The 26,208-nt window shown below is 53.4% G+C and overlaps 1 protein-coding gene across 1 annotated transcript in view; it reads right to left on the bottom strand.

Moving 5' to 3' along the window:
• Positions 1-26,208, bottom strand: part of CCMA1212_006837 (Tyrocidine synthase 3) — a gene marked incomplete at both ends in the record, with an annotated part of 69,496 nt that overhangs the window by 15,614 nt on the left and 27,674 nt on the right. The window contains 3 exons of the mRNA XM_073704032.1: positions 50-9,833; positions 9,954-16,323; positions 16,453-26,174. Of these exons, the coding sequence (XP_073557274.1) occupies positions 50-9,833; positions 9,954-16,323; positions 16,453-26,174 (25,876 nt within the window). The remainder of the gene's footprint in view (positions 1-49; positions 9,834-9,953; positions 16,324-16,452; positions 26,175-26,208) is intronic.

The following is a 26,208-nucleotide window of genomic DNA, read 5'->3' as shown; positions in this document are numbered from 1 at the left end:
CTCCGATCGAAAGATCGAACACAAAGGCAGCGAATTGCAGTATGCGTACGTCAGGGGTTAGGCCTAGCCGCTTGACAATAGCCGTTTGAGATGTAGCCACCGAGCCGTGCTGCATAACAAGGCCTTTAGGTGTTCCAGTCGATCCGGATGTGAATAGAACATAGACAGCGTTGTCTGACGACACAATTGTCACCGGGCTCTTCTGGCTGTATCCGTCAATCTTGGACAGTTCGGCATCAAGCTGGGAGTCCACAGTGATAACAGACTCAACTAAGCCTGCAACCAGGTCACGGTTCGAAGGCGAGGTAAGTGCTATCCTGGCACGCGTCTGAGAGACAACTTGACGAAGTCGCTGTTCCGGGTGAGAGGGATCGAGAGGCACCCAAGCAGCACCCGACTTGTTGATGGCCAGGATAGACACAAAGAACCAAGCCGACTTTTCGAAGCAGACATGGATTAAGTCATCCGGCTTGATGTCATGGGAAGCCGTCAGATAGTTGGCAAGACGGTTTGCAGCACGGTTGAATTCGCCGTACGTAAGCTCGGCGTCCCAGGCCCTGATCGCCATGGCATCGGGGCGGATCTCGGCTTGCCTTTCGATTAGTTGATGGACACACGAATCGACAATCTCTGGGACTTCGGAGTTGAACTTGAGAGACTGTGCAACGTCCCAGTCGGAGGCAACGGACAAAGATCCAAGGCTGAGCTGGGGCTCCAACACTAGCTGCTCGACGACGTGTTTGAATTGCTGAGACAGGGCGAACAGCTGGGCTTCTGGAAGCGCCAAAGAGTTGTACACCAACACCAGGCTGATGTGGTCGTCATGCAAGTGCGCTTGTATAACCAGGGGGTACGAGAAGTAATTCTGCATCCCTTCCTCCTTGGTATCGGCAGCAGCCTCAGGAGCAGCCAGTAGAGTCTGCTCGTCATCGTCGTTGTATACCAGGGTCTGCAAAGGTTGGATAACCAGAAGCGACGAAAAGTCACACGCGTCCTTTGCGTCAGCGCTTAGCTTGCCGATGCTCTGAAGACCGAATTGCTCGTAGGCGACCATCTTGGTAGCCTGGTCTTGCACGCCTTGGAGGAAGTCGTCAACGGTCTTCTGTCGATCCAGCCGCACGCGGATTGGCACAGTCGCAATTACGGGGCCAGGCATCTCCATCAGCCCGGCAACAGGGGCTTGTCGTCCTGAAATTGTCGTTCCGAAGCAAACATCATCGGTATCGCAGTAGCGTGCGAGAACCACGGCCCAAGCAGCACGAAGGATAGTCGCTTTCGTGACACCGACACCGTTCTGGGGTAGGTCGATCCTGGTCTCCATGAACTTTGTGACGTCGCCCTTGTGGGATGTTTCAACGGAGACTGATGAAGGGAAAGTAGCCTTCTTCACGTCGTGGAGCTCCCTCATCCAATATTCGCTGGCATCTTGGTAGTTGATGTCCATCGTATACTTGATGAATCTGGCGTAGTTCTCGACCCTGGGCATCTCCAGACCTCTATACGCGCTGTGTAAAGCACCCAGAATGATGGGCGTCGTCCAACCGTCGAAAACGGCGTGGTGAATGCTCCACACAAACTGGACGTCCTGACCCTCTTCCTCGATCAAGGCGTAACGGCAAAGACGAGAACCGTAGCCCATCTCCGTCTGCTGGGTGGCACGTACATACGACATGAGACTCATACCAGTGGTGTCCTCCCAGGAGACATCATTCTTAATGACCGTCTGGATTGTCATTCCACCGACACTGATGATGCGAGTACGCATGTTGGCACACGTCTCAACAGTCATCTCCCAGGCACGTTTGAACCGGGCCACGTCAACGTGAGACGGCAGGCGATAATGGTACTTGGCAATGTACGAGCCAGGTTGCTTCACAGCCAAAGCCATCAAGCCCTCCTGGAGCTTCGAACAAGGGAAAGCATCTTCAATTTCCATGTCGGCTGACAAGTGCAGACCGGAGTAGTTGCTGAGGACCATGGAGTGGTGAGCCTCGTCGATAAGAGTGAATGGCTCAATTGCGGCAACCTCCTCGATTCCATCTGTTGAGCTCGTAGCTCTAGCAGCGACAGCAAGGAGGCGAGGATCGCTAAAGATGTCGTTGACACTGAGAGATATGCCACTCTCACGGGCCTTGGCAACGAGACGGATAGCAGCAATGGAATCGCCGCCAATCCGCAGGAAACTGTCATCGCGACCAATGGAGGAAGCAGGCATATTCAGCAGAGTAGCCCACAGCTCCTGTAAGCGGTACTCCATTTCGGTCTCCGGCTCCCTCTTGTCACCACCGGTAAGCGCATATTCTTCAAGCTGCTCCTTGTCAAGCGAAGCAGTAAGCTTCAGCAGAAGCTTCCTATCAAGCTTGCCGGAAGTGACGAGCGGCATGGCCTTGAAAGGGATGAACAGCGTGGGAATCATATATCCGGGTAAGAGGACGTTAAGGCGGCCCAGAAGGTTGTTGATGCTGTCCTTGAGCTCCTCCGTCAAGGGTAGGATGATATCCTTGCTGGTGATGTCGCCAGTCATGCTGGCCGGGAGGGTATCGTTGTTGAAGCACACGAACGAAACGAGATTGACACCGGCATCGGTCTTGAACACATCCACAGAAACCTGTTGGACGGCATCAAGATTCTGACGTACGTGGTGTTCGACTTCGCCTAATTCCACTCTCAGACCTCGGATCTTGACCTGCGTGTCCTTGCGGCTGTAGTACTGGATGGTTCCATCAGGGTTGTACATGGCCAGATCGCCCGTCTTATAGAACCGGTTCCAATGGCGTGAATGCCGGTTAGGAGCCCATTCAGGAAGGACAGTAACAGTCGACGAAGCCGTCTTGGCCTCATCGGCAAGATATTCGCGAAGCAGATTGGGCCCTTGGATGACAACCTCACCAAAGGCGCCCGTGGGGGCTAACTTCTGCGGATCTTCAGGGTCGACAATCCAGCAGTACCCTCCGACTGGCTGACCGATGGTCATTTGCGATTCTTCAATGGACTGCCATTCATGCAGAGCACCAAAGACACAGGTTTCCGTAGGACCCCAGCCATTGAGGAGACGGAGCCTGCCGAACCACAGCTCGAAGACGTCGCGGCTGACAGCCTCGCCGATCAAAATCAGGAGCTCCAAGCAAGGTACCTCGCTAGGATCCATAGTACGAGCAAACGACGGTGTGAGCATCGCCCAGGTGACGTTCTCGTCGCGAATGTAGCTGGTCAGTGAGTTCATTTGCGTCTCCCATGACGGAATGCAGACACAGGCGCCTGAAATCAGCGGTGCGATTATCTCGCCAATACAGGCGTCGAAGACGAACGAGGCAAATTGAAGCATCCGCACACCAGGAGCATAGCCAAGTCGTCTACTGATAGACGTCTGACTACTGCAGAGAGCTCCGTGTTCCATAACAACACCCTTAGGAACACCAGTCGATCCGGACGTGAACAGGATGTAGGCCACATCTTGTGGAGTGACAGTTGTGACCGGCCTTGTGTCGTTGACTTGCGTTTCCAGGCTGTCGAGAAGCTCTCTCGTCACCTCCAAAACGTCAGCTACGAGGTTGGCACACTTGGCAGCATTTGTAGGAGATGTAAGGGCCAATCTGGACTTTGTTTGCCCAACGACTTGCTGATGGCGGTCGACAGGATGTGACGGGTCAAGCGGAATCCAAGCCGCGCCCGCTTTGTTGATGGCCAAGATCGAGACGACATACCAAGCCGACTTCTCGAAGCACACGTGAACCAAGTCTCCGACTCGAACGCCCATTGAGTGAATCAGATGATTTGCCAGTCTATTAGCAGACCGGTCCAATTCGGCGTAGGTGAAGTGGGCATCCCAGGCACTAACAGCTTCAGCGTCTGGGTTAATCAGGGCTCGTTGCTCAATCATGTTGTGGATACAGTCATCAACAACGGCAGGCTCATCGTGGTTAGATGCCCGTGCAAAATCAAGGTCCCAGTCGCTTGCTACTGAAACAGCAGACAGAGAACCATCTTGGCTGAGAAGCTGAGTAACCACATGCTCAAACTGGTGGGACAAGCCAACGAGTTGATGCTCAGCAATAACATCGCTGTCATAGATGAGGACAAGCTCGACGTGATCATCAAGCAAGTGGCACTGTAGGACCAAGGGATAGTTGAAATAGTTGTCCAACATCTCATCAGCACCAATACCGTCCGCTGATGCGGCAGTGAGAAGGGTTTCTTCATTGGCGCTTCCAGTCGATGTAATGTGCTGGATCGGTTGTACGACCAGCAAGCTGGTGAAATCGCAAGCCTCCTTAGCCTGGGCGTTCAACTTGGATATGTTTTGAATGCCAAATTGCTCATAGGCGACCATCTCAGCGGCTTGCGACTGAATACCCTCCAGGAAGGCATCCAGAGGCTGCTTCTGATCGAGCTTGACGCGAACTGGGACAGTCGCAACCACAAGGCCGGGCATTCGCTCGATTCCGGGCACAGCGGCATGACGGCCAGAGACTGTAGTTCCAAAGCAAACATCGTCAGAATCGTTATACCGCGCAAGCACAATAGCCCAGGCAGCACGAAGGACAGAGGCCTTCGTGATTGACGTATTAGTCGACCGTGGGAATTGGACCGTGTTGCGCATAACCCGAGTTGACATCTCTGACTTCTTTGCCTTGACAGCTTCAGCTCCGGGAGGGAATGTTGCCTTCTTTGCGCCTTGAAGCTGGAGAGTCCAATACTCACTGGCAGCCGCATAGTCCATGTCCATCACATACTTGACGAAGCCAGCATATGGGAGAAGTGAAGGAGCATCAGTGCCACTGTAGAAAGCGTGGAGCGTGCCCATGATCAGTGGTAGAGTCCACCCGTCAAAGATGGTGTGATGGATGTTCCAGGCAAAGTACTTTTCTCCATTCTGCTCAATCAGCGCGTATCGGCAGAGGGGAGAGCCGTAGCCCATGTGAGAGTTGTCCGGAGACATGGCGAAGGAACGAACGTTTGATGATGTTTGCCAGTTGACAGAGTCTTTGATGACGGCTTGGTAAGCTGAGCCATCGACAAGGACGAAACGCGTTCTCAAGGCTGCACAGGCTTCGACGGTCTGATCCCAGGCATGCTTGAATCGCTCAACGTCGACCTTGTCAGAAAGACGGTAAACATGCTTGGCCACGTACGATCCAGGTTGCTTAACAGCCAGAATCATCAACCCTTCTTGTAGACGAGTGCAAGGGTAGGCATCCTCAATGATGGCAGACTCAGAAAGATCGTCACACTGAGAGCGCACTTCAGCGAGAACCTCGTCCATGGCGGAAGCCGGGATGATACTGAACGGCTTTGTCTCATAAGCGGGCATGATCTCGTCAACGTTGGCAGCCTCAGCCATGTGAGCGAGGCGAGGATCGTTGAAGATGGTAGCGACCGTAAGGCCAATGTTATTCTGCTGGGCCAAAGAGACAAGCTGGATCGCGCTGATAGAGTCACCTCCAATGCGCAGGAAGCTGTCATTCTTGCCGATAGACTCAGCGTCAATCTGCAACACTTGTGCCCAGAGGTCCCTAAGCTTGAACTCCATAGGAGTGCTCGGCGGCTCACTCTTGCCAACAACAGGTGCGAATCGCAGACGATCTTGCGTAGACAAGCTCTGAGCGTGTTCGAGAAGCGCTTTGCGGTCGACCTTGCCGTTGACGGTTTGGCCGGGCTTGCCCTCAAACACCAGATATGAGGATGGAATCATGTACGAAGGGAGCACCATTTCGAGGGAAGAGTCGACGTGAGAAATAGTGGCACGCGCCTCGTCCGTGACAACCTCCATGAGATGGGCGGCCGATCGTGAGGCAACGGCGCCTTCGGTGTACCACATGAAAGCCAACAAGCTGTCATGGTCATGTTCATCCTTGACAACAGCGACGATAGCAGCCATGTCACTGGGAAGGAATTCGTGGATACGCGCTTCGATTTCGCCAAGCTCAACACGTTGACCGTGGAGCTTAACCTGAGTATCTTTGCGGCCCATGAAGTCGAACGTTCCGTCAGCGTTGCGGCGAACCAAGTCGCCCGTCCTGTAGACTCTCCTCTTGTCGCTTCCTGGGAGCCAGTCAACGTTGTCCATCCAGTTGGAAGCAACGTCAGCGCTGACGTTGAGGTATCCTCGAGCAAGCATCGGTCCTTCGATCAAGAGCTCACCAATGCAGCCAACAGGGACAAGTTGCTTGTGGTTGTCAGGCTCAACTACCCAGAAGGCTGACGATATCGGTCTTCCGAGGTTGGTTGATCGTCCAGACTTGCCAACAAGAGGGTTCCAAGCACAGATGGAAGCCTCAGCAGGACCGTAGAGGCCATGGAGCTCAGTATAGTTGATCCAGCGGTCAGCACACTTCTTGCTGATGGCTTCACCACCTAAGCAGAGGACCTTGAGATAAGGGACGTCTGTCGGCGAGAGAAGGTCCGCAACCGTAGGTGTCAAGAACACCCAATTGGCCTTAGTTGCAGTCATGGCCCCAGCAAGGTCATTGAGACGAGCATGGTCTGAAGGAATGCAAACCGTAGCGCCACGCATGAGAGAAATAAGACAGTCAAGCACACCAACGTCAAAAGTATAGGCAGAGAACTGGAAGACACGCGTTCCGGATCCGATATTGAGGTCCTGACCGTACGCGTTTCCAGATGAGCATAAGCTGTTGTGCTGAATGACCATGCCCTTGGGCTTTCCAGTTGATCCTGAAGTAAACAGCACGACACTTGCGTTCTTCGGCTGTGCCTTTGACTGAATGTCCTCCACGGGATCAGCCAGTTCAAGCAGGAGGGCCTCATCGACGACCAACACATCGATGCCGACCTCGAGGAGAGTAGCCTGGCATGATGGGCTAGCGACCGCCAGGGTCGATTTGGTATCGTCAATGATTCCACGAAGACGGGCAACGGGCGCTTTAGGGTCAAGAGGAACAAAGGCACCACCAGCCATCTCAATGGCAACCATTGTAACAACTGCCCAAGTAGACTTGGGGAAGCACAATGGAATGAGGGATTCGGGTCCAACGCCGAGGCTCTGAAGCTTCCAAGCCAGACGAGATGCAAGCACGCCCAGTTCTTTATAGGTCAGATCGCCATCCCAAGAAGCAATAGCGGGATCATTGGGCTGGTTCTCAATGCGATCCTGGATAAGCCAGTGCGTACATGACTCGGTTGAGGGCTTCAGTCGAGTGGATTCAACTGCGTGCTGAACGTCCCAGTCGCTGACAAGGTCGATGTTGTCGAGGGCGTCATCACTGGATGCCAAGAGCTGCTCAACAACATGGCCAATGTGCTGCGATAGAGCCGAGACTCGAGCCTCGTCCAGAACGTCTGGGTTGTAGAAGAAACGCTGCAGAATGTGGTCCTCAAAGGTATTCATGATGATGACGAGAGGATAGTTGAAGTAATTCTGCATGGCATCGTCTGTGTGGCTCTGTTCCGCATCGCCATAGACCAGGATATTGGTCTTGGAGTCCTCTTCTGAGACGGCGGTGGCAGGGGGCTGGATAACGAGCAAGCTCGAGAAATCGCAAGTATCCCTAGCTTCCTGGCTCAATTTTGAGATGTTTTGGAGGCCAAACTGTTCGAATGGAACCATCTCATGGGCCTGGTTTTGGATGTTTGCAAGGAACTGCGACTTGGTGGAAGCACGGTCCAGGTGAACGCGAACCGGAACAGTCGCAATCATAGGACCGGCCATGGTCTCGAGGCCAGCCACAGGGGCGTGACGACCCGACACAGTCGTGCCAAAGCTCACATCGTCAGTATCACAGTACCTCGCAAGGACAATTGCCCAAGCAGCCCTCAGGACGGATGCCTTTGTGATGATGCTCTGCTTGGTTTGTCCAATGCTGATGGTGGACTTGAACATCTGGGTTGACGACGATGAGCTGGCAGGGGGCTGTCGGGCTGGGAAGACAGCCCTCTTGGAGCCAGACAACTGCTCACGCCAGAAATTGGCAGAAGCAGCATTATCCAGCTCCAGATTATACCTGATAAAGCCAGAATAAGGCTGCAAAGGTGTGACTTCCGCGCCATGATACACGGTGTATAGGGTAGTCAGAAGAATGCGCATCACCCATCCATCGTAGATGGAATGATGAGCCGACCACACCAGATAATGAGCATTGTCTTCTTGGAGGATTCCGTACCAGCAGAGAGGAGATCCATAGCCCATCATCAGGTCGCGAGAAGAGTTGGTGACTGAGGCAAGTGTCTCGGTCTCCAGGGATTGCCACTGGCTGTCCTCTTTCAGGAGCAGCTGGATCGGCGAGCCATTCAGCAGAACAATTCGCGTCCGCATGTTACCGCAAAGCTCAACAGTGCGGCTCCATGCAGCTTTGAGTCTATCTATCTCGACGAATGGCGCAAGCTTGTACACATACTTGGCAACGTACGAGCCCGGTTGCTTCACCGTCAAGGCCATGAGACCTTCCTGCAGTGAAGTGCAAGGATAAGCATCTTCGATGATCTGATCACCGGTAAGGCCGCAGAGCTTGCGAACCTCGCCGCCAAGGACCAGCGCACGAGTTTGCTCGTTCAAAAGACTGAAGGGTGCAACGGGCTCCTTGTCCTCCTGGACGTATTCTGAGAAGACCGCCTTAGACGCAACGGCAAGTAGACGCGAGTCTTCAAAGACATCCTTAACAACAAGCGAGATGCCCGCTTCACGGGCCTTTGACACCAAGTATATCGCAGTGATAGAGTCGCCTCCGATCTGGAGGAAGCTATCGTCACGACCAATCGAGTCGATGGGAAGACCAAGGATGTCAGCCCAGATAGCCTGGAGGCGAGTTTCCATCTCTGTCTCGGGGACTCGCTTCTTGCTATCAATCAGCGAGTAGTGTGCCAGTTGATCCCTGTCCAGAGAAGCCGTCATTGCCTTTAGTGTCTTCCTGTCCAACTTGGTGGAAGTGATGACAGGCATGAATTTGCAGGGAATAAACAGCGTGGGAATCATATACCGTGGGAGGGTCACACTGAGCTCGCCGACCATGGCAGTAATGCGAGTCTGAATATCGGCATCAAGAGGCAGATAGATGTCGCTGGCTTGGAGGGCTGACGAGACGGGCTGCGAGTCGTCATTAAAGCAGAGGTATGAGACCAGGTTGGTACCTGTTTCCGATTTCAACACATCCACAGCAACCTGTCGGACACCTTCAAGCGATTCACGGATATGGTGTTCGACCTCGCCCAATTCCACACGGAGGCCACGAATCTTGACCTGGGTGTCCTTGCGGCTGTAGAATTCGAGCGTGCCGTCAGGGTTGTAGTAGCACAAGTCGCCGGACTTGTAAAAGCGGCTCCAAGGCCGGCTGTCTTGCTTCGGCGCCCATGACGGCAACGAGGTGATGATGGCCTCTTTGCTCCTCTGAGGATCAGCCAGGTATTCGCGCAGTAGCGTCGGGCCCTGGAGAACGACTTCACCCAAGCAGCCGATGGGCGCCAGTCTGCTAGTATCTTCGGCGTCCACGATCCAACAGTGCCCTCCGACAGGGGTTCCAACAGTCAATGGAGACTGGTCCATGGAAGCCCACTCGTGTAGGGTGGAAAACACACACGTCTCAGCAGGACCCCAGCCGTTGACCAAGCGTACCTTACCGAACCATGTGTCGAGGATGTCTCTTCCGACGGCTTCACCTGCAAGGAGCAATAGATCGAGACCGGGTACATCTTCAGGCCGCAGTGTTCGAACAAAGGAAGGCGTCAAGAATGCCCAATTGATGGATGCGTCCCGGATGAACTCCTTCAGACCGTTCATCCTCATCTCTTCCGATGGCACACATACACAAGCTCCGTGGATTAAGGGAGCAACAATCTCACCGATCGATAGATCGAAGACGTATGCGGCAAATTGGAGAATTCTGACATCCGGTGTCAGACGAAGCCTCTTGGCGATCGCAGTCTGACTGGTACAGACGGCTTGGTGCTGCATAACGAGACCCTTTGGCGTTCCCGTGCTGCCCGAAGTGAAAAGGACATACGCAGCGTTGCTTGATGGCACGTTGAAAGCAGGACCATTGACACCATCGTGTGAAATATCGTCGATGAGGCTCCGTGACACTTCGATGACGTTCTCAACAAGGCTTCCACAAAGAGCAGCATTGGTAGGAGAAGACAGTGCAAATTTGGCACGAGTCTGGCTCACGACTTGGCGCAAACGCTGCTCAGGGTGAGACGAATCAAGCGGAACCCAGGCTGCGCCCACCTTGTTGATTGCCACGATGGAAACGAAGAACCACAGCGACTTCTCAAAGCAAACGTGTACCAAGTCCTCGGACTTGACGCCTGCGTTGAATATGTGATGGGCCAGCTTGTTAGCAGCGACGTTCAGCTGGCTGTAGCTCATCTCACCGTCCCAGGCGCAAACAGCTGGTGCGTCTGGCCTGATGCGTGCTTGTTCCTCGATAAGATTGTGTATACAGGTGTCGAGGATCTCGGGGTTCTCAACATTCCACTTCTTGGCCTGCTCCAGATCCCATTCACCAGAGACGGCGACGGAACCGAGAGGATCGTTGGATTCCTTGACCAGCTGGTTTGAGACGACGTCAAATTGATGGCAAAGAGCCTCCATTGCAACCTCTGATAGAATGGTCGAATCGTAGGTCAAAATAAGCTCGATAGAATCGTCAAAAACGTGGCCTTGGATCACAAGAGGGTAAGTGAAATAGTTTTGCATGAGCTGTTCAGCGCCCCTTGCTGCTAGCGAAGTCGTCAACAAAGGATCCGAGGCTTCCTTGCTCTCAATCGCATCCAGGTGAGTTCGAGGCTGGATGACAAGAAGAGAGGAGAAGTCACAGGCATCCCTAGCGTCAGCACCCAACTTGATGATATTCTGGAGACCATATTGTTCAAAAGCAATCATGTCAGTTGCTTGTGACTGGATGTTGCTGAGGAAGCGAGACACGGGCTGGCTGGCGTCAATGCGAACACGAATCGGGACCGTTGCAACGACTGGGCCTGGCATTTCCGTGAGGCCCGGCACTGGAGCTTGACGGCCAGAGATTGTGGTTCCGAATGTGATATCGTCCGAATCACAGTAACGGGCGAGGAGAATGGCCCAAGCAGCACGGAGAATAGTAGCCTTTGTGGTGGTCGTCTTGACAGATGGCGGGAAGGAAATCGTCTTGTTCATCATGCGAGTGATGCCGGTATGGGATTCGATACGGGGCATCGGGGGATACGTAGCACGCTTCGCGTTCCTCAGCTGCTCGCTCCAGAAGGCATTGGCTTCTTCCGTATCGATGTTGACCGTGTAGCGGATAAAGGCAGAATACGGGAGAAGACGAGGAGCCTCCTGGTTGAGATAGACCCCGTAGAGAGTGTTCAAAACAATCCGGAGGGTCCAACCGTCATGTACGGCGTGGTGTGACGACCAGATAAAGTGGTTGCCAAACTTGGGATCTTGGACCAGCGCATAACGGTTAAGTCGAGAACCGTAAGTCATCTCAGCGCGCGTGAGATCAAGGGAGTTCTTCAAGTCCGTTGAGCATTTGTCGTCCCATTCCGCCGGGCCATCAATCAGCAGCTGAACACAAGTGCCATCAAGCATGACAATACGAGTGCGAAGGTTTCCGCAGAGCTGGAGTGTCTTCTCCCAAGCAGCCTTGAATTGACCGAGATCAACGCTGGCCGACAGCTTATACACGTACTGTGCGACATAGGAGCCTCGCTGCTTGACGGACAGGGCCATCAGACCTTCTTGTAGCTTTGAGCAAGGGTAGGCATCTTCCACTAAATCGCTGGCAGACAATGAGACCTGTGAGCGGACGTCATCGCTGAGCGCCATATCGCGAAGACGATCGGACAGCAAACTGAACGGAACGACTGGAGCGTCTTCCTCCGTAGAGTCAAGGTTGGAAGCCTTAGAGGCAACCGCAGACAGACGAGGATCATCGAACACATCCTTGACTGTAAGTGAAATCCCAGCTTCGCGACAAGCGCTGACGAGATGGATGGCCATAATCGAGTCGCCTCCTAGGCCAAGGAAGCTGTCATCGCGACCAATAGAGTCGGACGAGATAGACAGCACAGCTGACCAAATCCTCTGCAGCTCAATCTCCATCGGAGTCTCGGGGGCACGCTTGTCGACGCCGTGTAGCGAGAAGCTGCTCAGTTCAGCTTGGCTCAGAGCAGCAGTTTGCTTCTTGAGCTCCCTTCGATCGAGCTTGCCGGATGTGATGCAGGGCATGTAGCTGCACGGGATATAGAATGTCGGAATCATATACCTGGGCAGTGTGACATTCAATGCACCAATTGCACCAACGAGCTTGTCTTGAAGCCCAGCATCGACAGGGGTAAATGGCCCGTGAGCATCAGCTTCGTGAAGCTGTCGAATCTCATCGTTGTAGCACAGATATGCCACCAAGTTAGAGCCATTGTCAGTCTTGATTACGTCCACAGCAATTTGACGGATTCCTTCCAGCGAGGCTTGAACATGGTACTCGATCTCGCCGAGCTCGACACGGAGGCCGCGAATCTTGACCTGTGTATCCTTGCGAGATGAAAACTCGATTGTGCCGTTCGGGTTGTAGAAGCACAAATCGCCCGTCTTGTAGAACCTGTTCCAGTTGTTCTCATCAGGACGGGGAGCCCATTCAGGTAGCTCATAGACTGTCGCCTCTTGTGTCTTTTCTGGGTTGTCCAAATACTCGCGAAGCAATGTTGGTCCTTGGATGACGACCTCGCCGAGGGTCCCTGTTGGCGCGAGGAGCTGTGGGTTTTCTGGATCAACAATCCAGCAGAAGCCACCCACCGGGCGACCAATTGTCAAAGGTGACTCGTCAGCAGACTCAAACTCATAGATGGTGCCCATGACGCAGGATTCTGTAGGACCCCAAGCGTTGAGCAGACGAACACGTCCATACCAAGTCTCAAAGACCTCGCGCGGCACAGCCTCGCCTCCCATGAGAACCAATTCGACATTCGGAACGTCGTTTGGATCTATCGTACGCAAGAAGGAAGGCGTGAGATAGAGCCAGTTGATTTCCATGTCGCGGATGAACTCGACTATGCCGTTCAGTCGGACGTGCTCCGAAGGAACACACACACAAGCTCCGTGGAGCAACGACATGATGATTTCACTGATTGAGAAATCGAAAACGAACGCCGAAAACTGCAATACACGCACATGGTCGTGGTAGCGCAGCCTCTTGGCAATATCCTTCTGGCTTGTGCATAGCGATCTGTGCTCGATAATGACTCCCTTGGGCGTGCCGGTTGAACCAGAGGTAAAAAGCACGTATGCAGCAGTGCTGGGAGAGACGGACACGCTGGGGCTCTGTGCCTCGTCTCGTGCGGGAAGTGCGCTATCGAGGTTTGAATCAACCGCAACAACATTGTCAACCAAAGCTGAGAGAAGGGCAACGTTGCCAGGCGAGACCAAAGCGAGAGTCGCCTTTGTTTGGCTGATGATAGACTGCAATCGCTGCTCTGGGTGGAAAGGATCCAAGGGGACCCAAGTGGCGCCAGCCTTGTTGATTGCCATGATTGAGACGACGTACCAAGCTGACTTCTCGAAGCAAACGTGGATAAAGTCGTCGGGCTTGACGCCATAGACGTTGACGAGGTGGTGAGCCAGCTTGTTAGCTGCTCTGTTGAGCTCGTCATAGGTAAAGTTGCCATCCCAAGCAGCAATAGCCGGCGCCTGTGGAGTCAAATTGGCCTGTTTCTCGAACATTTCATGCATGCAGGCGTCAATGACCTCAGGGACCTCAGGGTTGAATGAGATTGCCTTCTGAACGTCATATGGCGAAGAAACTGACACTGTCTCCAAGGCGGCAGGCTCGGTGGTCGTCAACTGTGTCATAACATGACCGAGTTGATGGGATAAAGCCACCAGTTGAGCCTCCGGGATGATGCTCGAGTCGTAAATCAGCACAAAGTTGACACGGTCATCGTACAAATGAGCCTGGATGACAAGCGGATATGAGAAATAGTTCTGAATAGAGCCAGCAGAACTACTGTCCGTCAATCCAGCCTCAACCAGGAGGGCATCATTGTCGTCGGTGCCGGTAAGATGTCGCATAGGCTGAACGGCAAGAATACTGCCAAAGTCACAAGCGTCCCGTGCGTCCTCACCCAATCTCGCAATATTCTGAATGCCGTACTGTTCAAAGGCAGTCATCTCCACAGCTTGCTTCTGTACTCCTTCAAGAAACTCAGAGATGAGCTGGCGACGATCAATACGAACGCGGACTGGCACGGTGGCAATGATAGGGCCAACCATTTCCATGATATCGGGGATAGGTGCCTGTCGACCGGAGATGGTAGAACCAAACGTCACATCGTCAGTGTCACAGTATCTCGCAAGGACGAGAGCCCAGGCAGATCGAATCACTGTAGCCATTGTGATGGTCGAGTTCTTCATGCTCGAAGGAAGAGCAATAGACGTCTCCAACATTCGAGTAGCGGCTGGGCTGTCATTGAACACATCCTTCGACGGCGGGAACGCGGCCTTCTGGGCGTTGTACAGCTGCGTCTTCCAGTAGTTGGCCGTCAGGTCTTCATCAAGACTGAGAATGTACTTGATGAAGCGCGCAAATGGAGGGATTGGCGAAACGTCGATTCCGTGATAAACCTTGAACAGCGTGGCCAAAATGTTCTGAGTCGACATACCATCGACAACAGCGTGGTGCACGTTCCACATGAAGTATGTGCTGTTATCATCTCGAATCAGAGCATACTGACAAAGACGATCACCATAGCCCATCTCGAGAGATTGAGCCCGAGCAAGGCATTGCTGCAAGCTGCCGTTGGTCTCCTCCCAAGTGATATCGCCATTAATGACAAGCTGGATAGAACGGCCATCGACCTGGATGATGCGAGTGCGTAAGACGCTGGACGACTCGACTGTGCGCTCCCAGGCTGCCATGAACTTGGCAACATCCACATTTTCAGGAAGCTTGTATATATACTTGGCGATGTAGGAGCCTGGCTGCTTCACGGCGAGAGCCATGAGACCTTCTTGAAGCTTGCTGCAAGGGTAAGCATCTTCGATGAACTGCCCGTCAGGGAGTGCCGAGGGGAGAACAAAGTCTGCAGTCCCAGCTGGCAAAAGACTGAATGCCTCAATCGGCGCCATTATGGCACCATACACATCGCCGTCCACAGCCTTGGCAGCAACTGAAACCAGACGAGCGTCATCAAACACGTCGTCGACCGTCAGGCTGATTCCGACGTCGCGGGCCATTGAGACGAGGCGGATAGCAGCAATCGAGTCACCGCCAATGCGTAGGAAGTTGTCGTCTCGGCCAATCGAGGATTCCGGCAAGTTCAGGATCTCAGCCCACAGCTTCTGAAGACGAATCTCCATTTCGGTCTCGGGTGCCCGTTTCTTATCGGCGTCAAGCAGAGAATAGGATTCCAACTGGTCTTGACTGAGCTCGGCTGTGAGACGACGAAGCTTGACACGGTCCAGCTTGGCGGACGAGATCAACGGCATATAGTCGCAAGGGATAAAGAGGGTCGGAATCATGTACCCTGGCAGTGACGAGTTCAGCTTGTTCAGCATGTCACCCAGCTTCGTCTGTAGGGCAGAGTCAATTGGCACAAACACATCTTTGCCCTCGGGATCAGTGTCAGGACCAGGCGTCTTGGTGTCATCAGTAAAGCAGAAATAGGTAACCAAGTTGGCTCCCTTGTCGGTCCTGAAAACGTCGACAGCAACCTGGCGAACACCATCCAACGAGCTTCGGATGTGGTGTTCAACTTCGCCCAGCTCAACACGCAACCCACGGATCTTGACCTGTGTGTCCTTGCGGCTGGCATAGTGAAGCAGACCATCGTGGCTGTAGAAGCCCAGGTCACCAGTCCGGTAGAAGCGGTTCCATTTAGTTGATTCTCGTCGAGGAGCCCAGTCAGGAAGCTCAGTGACAGTAGCAGCCGCCGTTTTTGTTGGATCAGCGAGATATTCTCTCAGGAGCGGAGGGCCCTGGACGACGATTTCGCCCAAGCAGCCCGTAGGTGCGAGCCGCTGGGGATCTTCAGCATCCACAACCCAGACATACGCACCGACGGCTCGGCCTATCGTCAAGGGAGACTCGGTATTGGACTGCCAGTCATACAGTGTGCTGAACACGCACGTCTCTGCAGGGCCCCAAGCGTTGACGAAGCGGGTGTTTGGAAGACCAAACCATGTATCAAGTACATCTTGAGTGACAGCTTCGCCGATAAGCAACAGAAGCTCGAGGCCAGGGAAATCTTGCGGCTTCAGGGTGCGCGTAAATGACGGAGTCAGATACGCCCAAGTCACATTGAAATCGCGGACGAAGGCATCGAGACTATTGAGACGCATCTGGTCTGAAGGAACACAGACACAGGCGCCGTTCATCAACGGCTCCATAATCTCGCCGACTGACACGTCAAACACAAACGATGAGAACTGCAGCATCCTGACAGTGTGGTCAAGGCCCAGCCATCGACTGATATCCGTTTGACTCGTGCAGAGTGCTCCATGTTGCATCACGATACCCTTGGGTGTACCAGTGGAACCAGATGTGAACAGGATATAGGCAGCGTCAAGAGGAGTTACATTGACTTGAGGTCCCTTTTCGCTGTTGACATCGTTGGTCGAGAGCCTTCTGTCAAGAGCAGCTGAAACCTCGATTACACGATCCACGAGCTGCTCACAGAGTCCAGCATTGGTAGTAGAAGCAAGGGCCAGTTTGGCACCGGTTTGCTTAGCCACAGCCTGGAGTCTCTGGAAGGGATGCGCAGAATCAAGGGGGGCCCAGGCAGCACCGGCCTTGTTGATTGCCAGAATAGCCACAATGTACCACATCGACTTTTCAAAGCAAACGTGGACAATGTCGCCAACCTGAACAGCGTACTCATTGACAAGGAGGTGAGCCAGGCTATTGGCCGCGCGATCCAGCTGGCTGTAGGTCAGACGTCCGTCCCAGGCATCGATAGCAGGCGCATCTGGTCTTTGTTTGACCTGTCTCTCAATGACGGAATGGATGCAGTCCTCGATAATCTCAGGTCCGTCGCCATTGGACTTTTGTGCAAGCTCAAGATCATAGGAGCCAGCGACAGAAATGTCGCCTAGCTTGCCGTCCACAGCCAACAGCTGCTGTACCACATTGTCAAAGTGGTGAGAAAGAGCAGTCATCTGGGGCTCTGGAACAACAGTCGAGTCATAGATCAAGACGAGGTCAGCACGGTCATCATATACATGACCCTGGATAACCAGAGGGTAGCTGTAGTAGTTCTGAACCATGTCCTTGATCTCTGACTGAGCAGGAATCAAGAGACCCTCCTCATCCGCGACACCCGAAGCAAGGCGTTGAACAGGCTGAATCAGCAAGAGAGATGTAAAATCGCAAGCGTCTCTTGCATCTGCTCCCAGCTTGGCAATACTTTGTAAACCATACTGCTCATATGGAACCATTTCATGGGCTTGGTTCTGGATGTCTTGCAGGAACTGGGCAGTGCTCTGGTCCTTGTCAAGCTTCACACGTACAGGGACCGTAGCAACTGCTGGGCCAGCCATCTCCAGGACACCATAGACAGGTGCCTGTCTTCCTGAGATAGTGGCACCAAAGCAGACATCATCGCTGTCGCAATACCTTGCGAGGACAACGGCCCAGGCAGCCCTCATGACGCTAGCCTTGGTGACAGCTTCGTTTGATGATGTGGGGAAGCTGAGAGAAGTGGACATGACCCGAATCTTCTGCTCATTGTCGGTAGACTTCGTCACGAGTCCGGTCTTGGGGAAACTGGCCCTCTTGGCGTTTTGCAACTGGGCGCTCCAGTAATGGCTAGTAGCCTCCTGATCAAGCTCCAAAGTGTATCGAATGAAGCCGGAATAAGACTTGGGAGATCCCAGTTCCAGACCTTCATAGGCTTGGTGGAGAGTGCTGAAGATGACAGGCACAGACCAGCCATCGTGAATCGCGTGATGGACAGTCCATAGGAAGTACTTATCACCTGACTTGGACTCGTAAATGGAGGTTCTGGATAGTTGCGAGCCGTATGTCATGGTGTAAGACTGCGTACTACGGGCAGCTTCTTCCAGATTCTCGGAGTCGATGAGATCCCAGACGACGCCGCCCTTGACAACGAGCTGGATGCATGTGCCGTTGATCATGATGATCCGCGTTCGTAGGATATCACGCAGAGCAACAGTCGTTTCCCAAGCGGACTTGAAGCGGGCGGTATCAATCTGTCGCGGTAGACGGTACACATATCTCGCGATGTAGGATCCCGGTTGAGTGACTGACAACGCCATGAGACCTTCCTGGAGCTTGGTACAAGGATATGCGTCCTCGATGGTTTCACCTCCGAGCAACTTGAGTTGCTGTCTGACACTTGGACCGACAGCAAGCTCATGAGTCTCGGCATCCAGAAGGCTGAATGGCGAAACCTCAAGCGGTTTTTGTCGAGCCTCAACGTCCATTTCCCTAGCCTTGCTGGACACAGCCAAGAGACGCGGATCATCGAAAACGTCCTTTACAACAAGCTGAATGCCCTTCTCGCGAGCAATGCTGACCAGATGGATCGCGGTAATCGAGTCACCACCCAGACCCAAAAAGCTGTCATCGCGGCCAATAGAATCAGCCGGGAGGTGCAAAATGTCTGACCAAAGGGCCTGGATGAGGCTCTCCATGGGTGTCTCGGGAGCCCTCTTCTTTCCTCCCTGCAACGAATACACAGCAAGTTCGCTCTGAGTAAGTGCTGCAGCGCGACGCTTAAGCTCATTGCGATCAAGCTTGGTAGACGTGATCGATGGCATATACTTGCAAGGGATGAATAGGGTAGGGATCATGTATCGGGGCAGAGATACACTCAGCTTGCCGACGACGGCAGTAAGGCGATCCTGCAAGCTGTCATCCAGCTTCTCAAAAGGCCCGGAGGGATCTGCCTCGTGGATTTGACGAGTTTCTTCACTGTAGGAGAAGAAGGCCACGAGGTTGGTACCGTTTTCCCCTTGGAAGACGTCAACGGCGAGTTGTCGAACGCCGGGTAAGGCGACCTGGACGTGATGTTCGACTTCGCCCAATTCAACCCTCAGGCCACGTATCTTGACCTGCGTATCCTTTCGACTGGAGAATTCAATGGTTCCATCAGGGTTGTAGAAGCCAAGATCTCCTGACTTATACATGCGTGTCCAGCCGGGTTCATCGCGGAAGGGAGCCCACTCCGGAAGAGACTTGATAACCGCAGCCTCCGTTCTTTCGACGTCTGACAGGTACTCCCGTAGGATTGTAGGTCCTTGGATAAGAATCTCGCCCAAGGTACCGGTTGCTGCAAGTCGAGTCGGATCCTCTGGATCAGCGATCCAGCAGAATCCACCCACGGGACGACCGACTGTGAGAGGACTTTCATCGGCAGACTTCCATTCGTGAAGAGTAGAGAACACGCAGGTCTCAGCTGGCCCCCAACCGTTGACAAGGCGAACGGTGCTGCCAAACCAAGTTGTGAAAACATCCCGGGGAACTGCTTCACCAGCCAGTAGCAAGAGCTCTAGGTAGGGCACCTCGGATGGCTTGATTGTACGAGCAAAGGATGGTGTTATGTAGGCCCACGTAACCTTCATCTCGTTGATGAAGTCGACGATTCCATTCATACGGGTGTGTTCTGACGGAACGCAGATGCAGGCACCTGAGATGAGCGGACCAACGATCTCGCCGATAGATAAGTCGAAGACAAAGGCGGCGAATTGCAGCATTCGAACGTTTGGCCCTAGCCCAAGTCTCTTGGCAATAGCAATCTGCGACGTACAGACGGAGCCGTGTTCCATAACGAAACCCTTTGGAACGCCCGTGCTACCGGACGTGAACAACACGTAGGCGGCGCTATGCGAGGAGACGTCCACAAGAGGGCCACATTCACCAGTTTCCGTTGCCAGAAGCTCGTTGTCAAGGTCTGTATTGACTTCCAAGACTCGTTCAATAAGAGAAGAGCATAGAGTCTCGTTAGACGAAGAAACAAGGGCGAGGGTTGCCTTAGTCTGGGAAACGATTTGACGAAGTCGCACTTCAGGATGCGAGGGGTCAAGGGGGACCCAAGCAGCACCGGCCTTGTTGATGGCGGTTATTGCGACGAAATGCCAAGCACACTTGTCAAAGCAAACGTGGACCAGGTCGTTGGGCTTGACGTGGTATTTGTTGACAAGGAGGTGCGCCAGCCTGTTGGACGCTTCGTTGAGTTGCTTGTAGGTAAAGTCGCGGTCCCAGCTCAGGACAGCTGGGGCATCTGGTTGGGCAGCGGCTTGCTTCTCAATAAGCTGATGAACACAGGCATCGACAATTTCGGGAACCTCGCTGTTCTGTCTCGTAGAGAACTCAACATCCCAGTCACCGGCCATCGATACAGAGCCCAGCTCCAGATCGGGCTGCAAAGCGAGTTGCTTCAGGACGTTTTCGAACTGGTGAGAAAGGGCAACCATCTGGTTCTCTGCTAACACACCTGTCTCGTAGATGAGAACAAGGTTGATGAAGTCTTCATGCATGTGTCCTTGGATGACCAATGGATAGCTGAAGTAATTCTGGACGGTATCGGTGACATCCTTATCTACGTCCAGCGGGACAAAGACGGTGTCGGCGCTTTCGTCGACGTAGGCCAGTGACTGAATCGGCTGAATGACAAGCAGACTGCCGAAATCGCAGGCATCCTTGGCCTCAGCACTCAGGCGAGAGATGTTTTGCAACCCGAATTGCTCAAAGGGAACCATGTCATTTGCTTGGCTTTGGATGGCTTGCAGGTGGTCCTTGACAGCCATCTTGCGATCCATGGTAACACGGACGGGGACCGTAGCAATAGCAGGACCGGTCATGTTAATGAGGCCATGCACAGGCGCCTGCCGGCCGGAGATGGTGATGCCAAAAGTAACATCATCAGAGTCGCAATACCTCGACAGAACAATAGCCCAGGCGGCTCGGAGCATGGTAGCCTTTGTGATGGACGACTTGCCCATGCCAGGCAGCTCAATCATCTTCTCAACCGTCCGAGTGTTGTTCTTCTTGCTTTCCAGTGCAGATGATGCATTCGGCGGGAATATGGTTTGTCTTGCACCATAGAATTGAGACCGCCAGTAGTCGGAAGCAACATCGTTGTCAACATCCATCGTGTACTGCACGAATCGTACATAGGGCTCGATAACGGGGACCTGGTTGCGGAAAACAGAGTGGAAGACTCCCATCAAGACCCTGATGCCCCAGCCGTCAAAGACAGCGTGGTGCATCGACAGGACGAAATAAGCATCTCCGTCCTCCTCTATGAGTGCATATCGGGCCAGCGGCGAACCATAAGTCATCTCAAAGTTCTGAGCCGAGCCCATGTAAGATCGGAGAGTGGCCCCTTCTGTTGGTTGCCAGAAGATGTCGTCCTTGAAGATGGCCTGAATGGACCTGTTGCCGGCAGTGAAGATTCTAGTACGCAGATTAGGCAATAGGCGAACAGTTTCTTCCCAGGAAGCCTTGAAATGGGATACGTCGACATTGCAGGAAAGGCGGTAGAGGAACTTGGCAATGTAAGAGCCAGGCTGCTTAACGGCGAGAGCCATGAGACCCTCCTGGAGCTTTGTGCAAGGATAGGCATCTTCGATGTCCCGATCAGCTGGTAGGCTGTACTGCTCTTGGGTGCGCTGGCTGAGAACCATGTCCTTCAGGGGTTCATCTAGAAGGCCAAAAGGTTCGATATCAGGAACAACCTCACCGTTTACATCAAGGTCAGTAGCTTTGGCGGCCACAGCTAGCAATCGGGGATCATCAAATATATCCCCAACCGTGATCTTGACGTTGGCATCCCGAGCAATAGAAACAAGCTGAATAGCGAGGATAGAGTCTCCGCCAATCTGGAGGAACGAATCGTCGCGTCCGATAGAATCGATATTGACATTCAGGACCTGTGACCATATTGCCTGGATTCGGCTCTCCATAGCAGTCTGTGGAGCGGCCTTTTCTTCATTGGCGAGCGAGTAGACTGCCATTTCATCCTGGCTCAGGGAGGCAGAAAGCTCTTTCAATCTCTTGCGATCCAGCTTGGTGGATGTTGAAAGTGGCATGTAGGCACACGGGATGAAAGCACTCGGCACCATGTATCGAGGCATCAGAGTGCCCAGCGTTCCGACCAGGCCGGTAATTGTTGCTTGAAGGGCTGCATCAAGTGGCAGGAAGACCGAAGTGTCAGGACCTGTAGGTTCCGTGGCATCAGAAAAGCTGACGAAAGCGACGAGCGTAGATCCAGCATCAGATTTGATGACGTCCACGGCGACCTGTCGAACACCCTCAAGGTTGGCTTGGATATGATGTTCAATCTCTCCAAGCTCGAGTCTTTGTCCTCGGATCTTGACCTGGGTGTCTTTTCGAGTGCAGTACTCGATATTGCCAGCTTCATTAATGAAGCCCAGATCACCAGTGAGATAGAAGCGATCCCAGTGAGCCGAATCGCGCCTTGGAACCCACTCCGGAAGGCTTGTAACTGTAGCCGCAGCCGTTTTGACTGGATCAGAGAGATATCCACGGAACACGTTCCGGCCTTGTACTACAATCTCTCCAACTGTTCCCACGGGGGCCATGCGAGTGGCATCATCTGGATCAACAATCCAGCAAGAGCCACCAATTGGCCGACCGATAACCTTGGGAGACTCATCGACTGAAGTCCACTGATGGATACACGCAATAACACAGCATTCGGTCGGGCCCCAGGCGTTGGTGAGCCTCAGCTTACCGAACCAGATGTCGAGGATATCCCGGGTGGGAGCTTCACCAGCCACCAACAGCATGTCCAAAGAAGGAACATCTTCAGGGCGCATCGTTCGAGCCAGGGTCGGGGTCAGGAGCGTGCAGGTGATCTCGTACTTCCGGATGTAATCCACCAACTCATTCATCTGTTCGTCCCACGAGGGCACGTACAGGCAAGCGCCAGTGAGGAAAGTCGAGCCAATTTCAAACAACGCAGCGTCGAACGAATAAGACGAGAATTGAAGAACTTTGAATCCTTCGTGGAACTCAAGAGCCTGTGACAGAGAGGCTTGGCCAGTGCAAAGCGAAGCGTGCTCAATGACAACACCCTTAGGAACGCCAGTAGAGCCAGACGTGAACAAGATATAAGCCGCATCGCTGGGGGTGATGTTAAGAGCTGGTCGGCGAGCGCTCCACGACGCATTCTGAGCAAGTCTAGCATCAAGCTCAGAAGTAAGCTCGACAACATGCGGGAGCAGGCCAACACATCTGTGTGAGTTGACAGCCGAAGCCAGCGCCAGCTTGGATCCAGTCTGGCTGACAATCTTCTGGTACCGCTCGATTGGGTGAGATGTGTCGAGGGTCGACCAGGCTGCACCCGCTTTGTTGATAGCCAGTGTGGCGATAATGAACCAAGCCGACTTCTCGAAGCATACGTGAATGACGTCGCCCACTTTGACTCCATAGTCATTGATGAGATGGTGAGCGAGACGGTTGGTTGTCTCGGACATTTCCTTATAGGTGAACGACTTATCCCAGCCACAAATGGCCAGCGCGTCACCTCGTACTGAAGCGACTTCATCAACCATGTCGTGGAAACAGCGTTCAACGGCATCGGGTGAGCCACTGTTGAAGTCAATAGCCTTCTCCATGTCCCACTCACTTGCAAGTGATACATTTCCTAGGAGTACGTTGCCATTGCCGGTAAGCTGTTGAACGGCAGTGTCAAAGTGATGGGACAAGGCTTCCATCTTGCTCTTGGCAATGACCTGAGAATCATAGACCAGCATCAGGTTGATGCTGTTCTCGTAGAGGTGACCCTGGATTACGAGAGGATAAGAGAAATAGTTCTGCATCATCTCAGTCTCACCGGTAACGTCTTGTCCAGCATTGACCAAGAGAGCATCATCACCGAGGTACGCCAATCGCTCAACAGGCTGAATGACCAACAAGGACGTAAAGTCGCAAGCCTCCTTTGCATCCAGGCTGACCTTTGAGATGTTTTGCAGACCATACTGCTCATAGGATATCATCTCCATGGCCTGGCTTTGAACTCCCTGTAAGAAGGCAGATACAGTCTGCTGTTTCTCAAGATGGACTCGCACAGGGACCGTGGCCACAGCTGGACCAGCCATGTTAGTGATACCATCCACAGGAGCCTGGCGACCAGAAATAGTGGTGCCAAAGGTGACGTCGTTGCTCTCAGAGTAGCGGGCCAGCACGAGGGCCCATGCCGCACGCAAGATCGTAGCTCTGGTGATGGACGAGCCAGGCGTCTGTGTATAGGTGATCGATGTCTCCAAAACCTGCACTGCGCTTGACTGGGCCGCAGCAGCTGGAGGGAATGTGGCTTTCTTTGCGTTTTGCAACTGTTCCTTCCAGTACTGGACAGTAACGTCGTTGTCTACGCCCATGGTGAATTTGATGAATCGAGCGTATGGAGCGGGTTGGATGGGCTTGACGCCCTGGTAGACGGCATGCAGCGTATTGAACAGGATAGGGACTGTCCAGCCGTCGAAGACAGAGTGATGGACTGCCCATGTGAAAAACATGTCGCCATTGTCCTGTTCTACCAAAGCGGTCTGAGACAGGGCAGAGCCGTAGGTCATCTTGATCGACTTCATGGCTAAGAGATGCGCATCCAAATCATGGCTGATGTCCCAAACAATAGGCCCATCGACCACAATCTGCGTGGCTCTGCCGCCGACGAGAACTATGCGGGTTCGAAGATTGTCGCAAAGAGCAACAGTTTGCTCCCAGGACCATTTGAATCGAGCAATGTTGACAGTCCGAGGCATGCGATAGACGTATTTCGCCATGTACGATCCCGGCTGCTTGACAGATAGGGCCATAAGACCTTCTTGCAGAGGAGTGCAGGGGTAAGCATCGACAACGGTTGCCCAAGACAAATTGCACTGAGCGCGAACATCATCGGCCTTGACCAACTCCTGCGACTTCTCGCTGATGAGAGAGAATGGAGCAATCTCAAGAGTCTCTTCCGCAGCTACATTCATCTTCTGGGCGCGTGCGGCAACAGCAAACAGGCGTGGGTCGTCGAAGATATCCTGCGCTGTAAGCGAGACACCCTCCTCACGGGATAGAGCGACAAGGCGGATAGCGCTGATTGAGTCACCGCCTAGGCCCAGGAAGCTGTCGTCAAGACCAATGCTCTCAGACGGAATGGAAAGGATTTGAGACCAAATGGACTGAAGCTGCGTTTCCATGGGAGTCTCTGGTGCACGCTTCTTCCCTCCCTGGAGTAGTGAGTACAGGGCAAGCTCTTCCTGGCTAAGTGCCGCTGTTTGCTGCTTCAAGTAGTTCCTATCCAACTTTGAGGAGGTAATGGTAGGCATATACCGGCAAGGGATGAAGAAGGTAGGTATCATATACCGGGGCAACGCGATGCTCAACTGACCGATCACGGCAGTAAGACGCCTTTGCAGTTCATCGTCCATCTGAGCAAACAGTCCGCTTTCGTCGGAAACCCCACGAGTGCCAGTCATTCTTGTCTGGTCGCTGAAGCAGAAGTATGCCACTAGGTTGGAGCCATTGCTGGATCGAATCACATCGACAACAACCTGTCGCACACTCAAAGCGGACTTGACGTGGTGTTCGACTTCGCCCAGCTCAACACGAAGGCCTCGGATCTTGATCTGAGTATCCTTGCGACTGACAAACTCGATCGTTCCGTCGGCATTGTACGAGCAGAGATCACCAGACTTGTAGAACCGGTTCCACTTCGCTCCACGGTTAGGAGCCCAAGCCGGGAGATTGTAGACGGTGCTGGCTGCGGTGCGGACAGGATCATCCAGGTACTCCCTTAGGATCGTTGGTCCCTGGATGGCAACTTCGCCTGTAACTCCGATAGGTGCGAGCTTCTGGGGGTTCTCGGGATCGACAATCCAGGTGAAGCCTCCCACTGGGCGACCAATCGTGAGGGGAGACTCATCGTCGACAGATTGCCACTCATGAAGAGTAGAAAACACACACGTCTCAGCTGGGCCCCATCCATTGACTAGACGAACCTTGCCAAACCAAGCATCCAAGATGTCCCTGCTCACAGCTTCTCCGGCAAGCAACACCAATTCAAGACTGGGCACGTCCTCAGGACTGAGGGTTCGAATGAATGACGGTGTGAGATAGGCCCAGTTGACGTTGTTCTGCTGAACAAACTCAGGCAGCGCGTTCATCCTGTCGTGCTCCGAAGGAACGCAGATGCACGCACCGGTAATGAGGGGTGCGACGATTTCACCTATTGACAGATCGAACACAAACGCTGCGAATTGGAGGATCCTGACACTAGGTGTCATTCTCAGGCGCTTCACAATGGCTG

This window comes from Trichoderma ghanense, assembly GCF_004382785.1.
Source record: "Trichoderma ghanense strain CCMA-1212 chromosome Unknown scaffold_8, whole genome shotgun sequence".
Lineage (NCBI taxonomy): Eukaryota > Fungi > Ascomycota > Sordariomycetes > Hypocreales > Hypocreaceae > Trichoderma > Trichoderma ghanense.
Note: the sequence above shows the minus strand (reverse complement) of the source record. Positions and strands in the feature narration are given on the sequence as shown.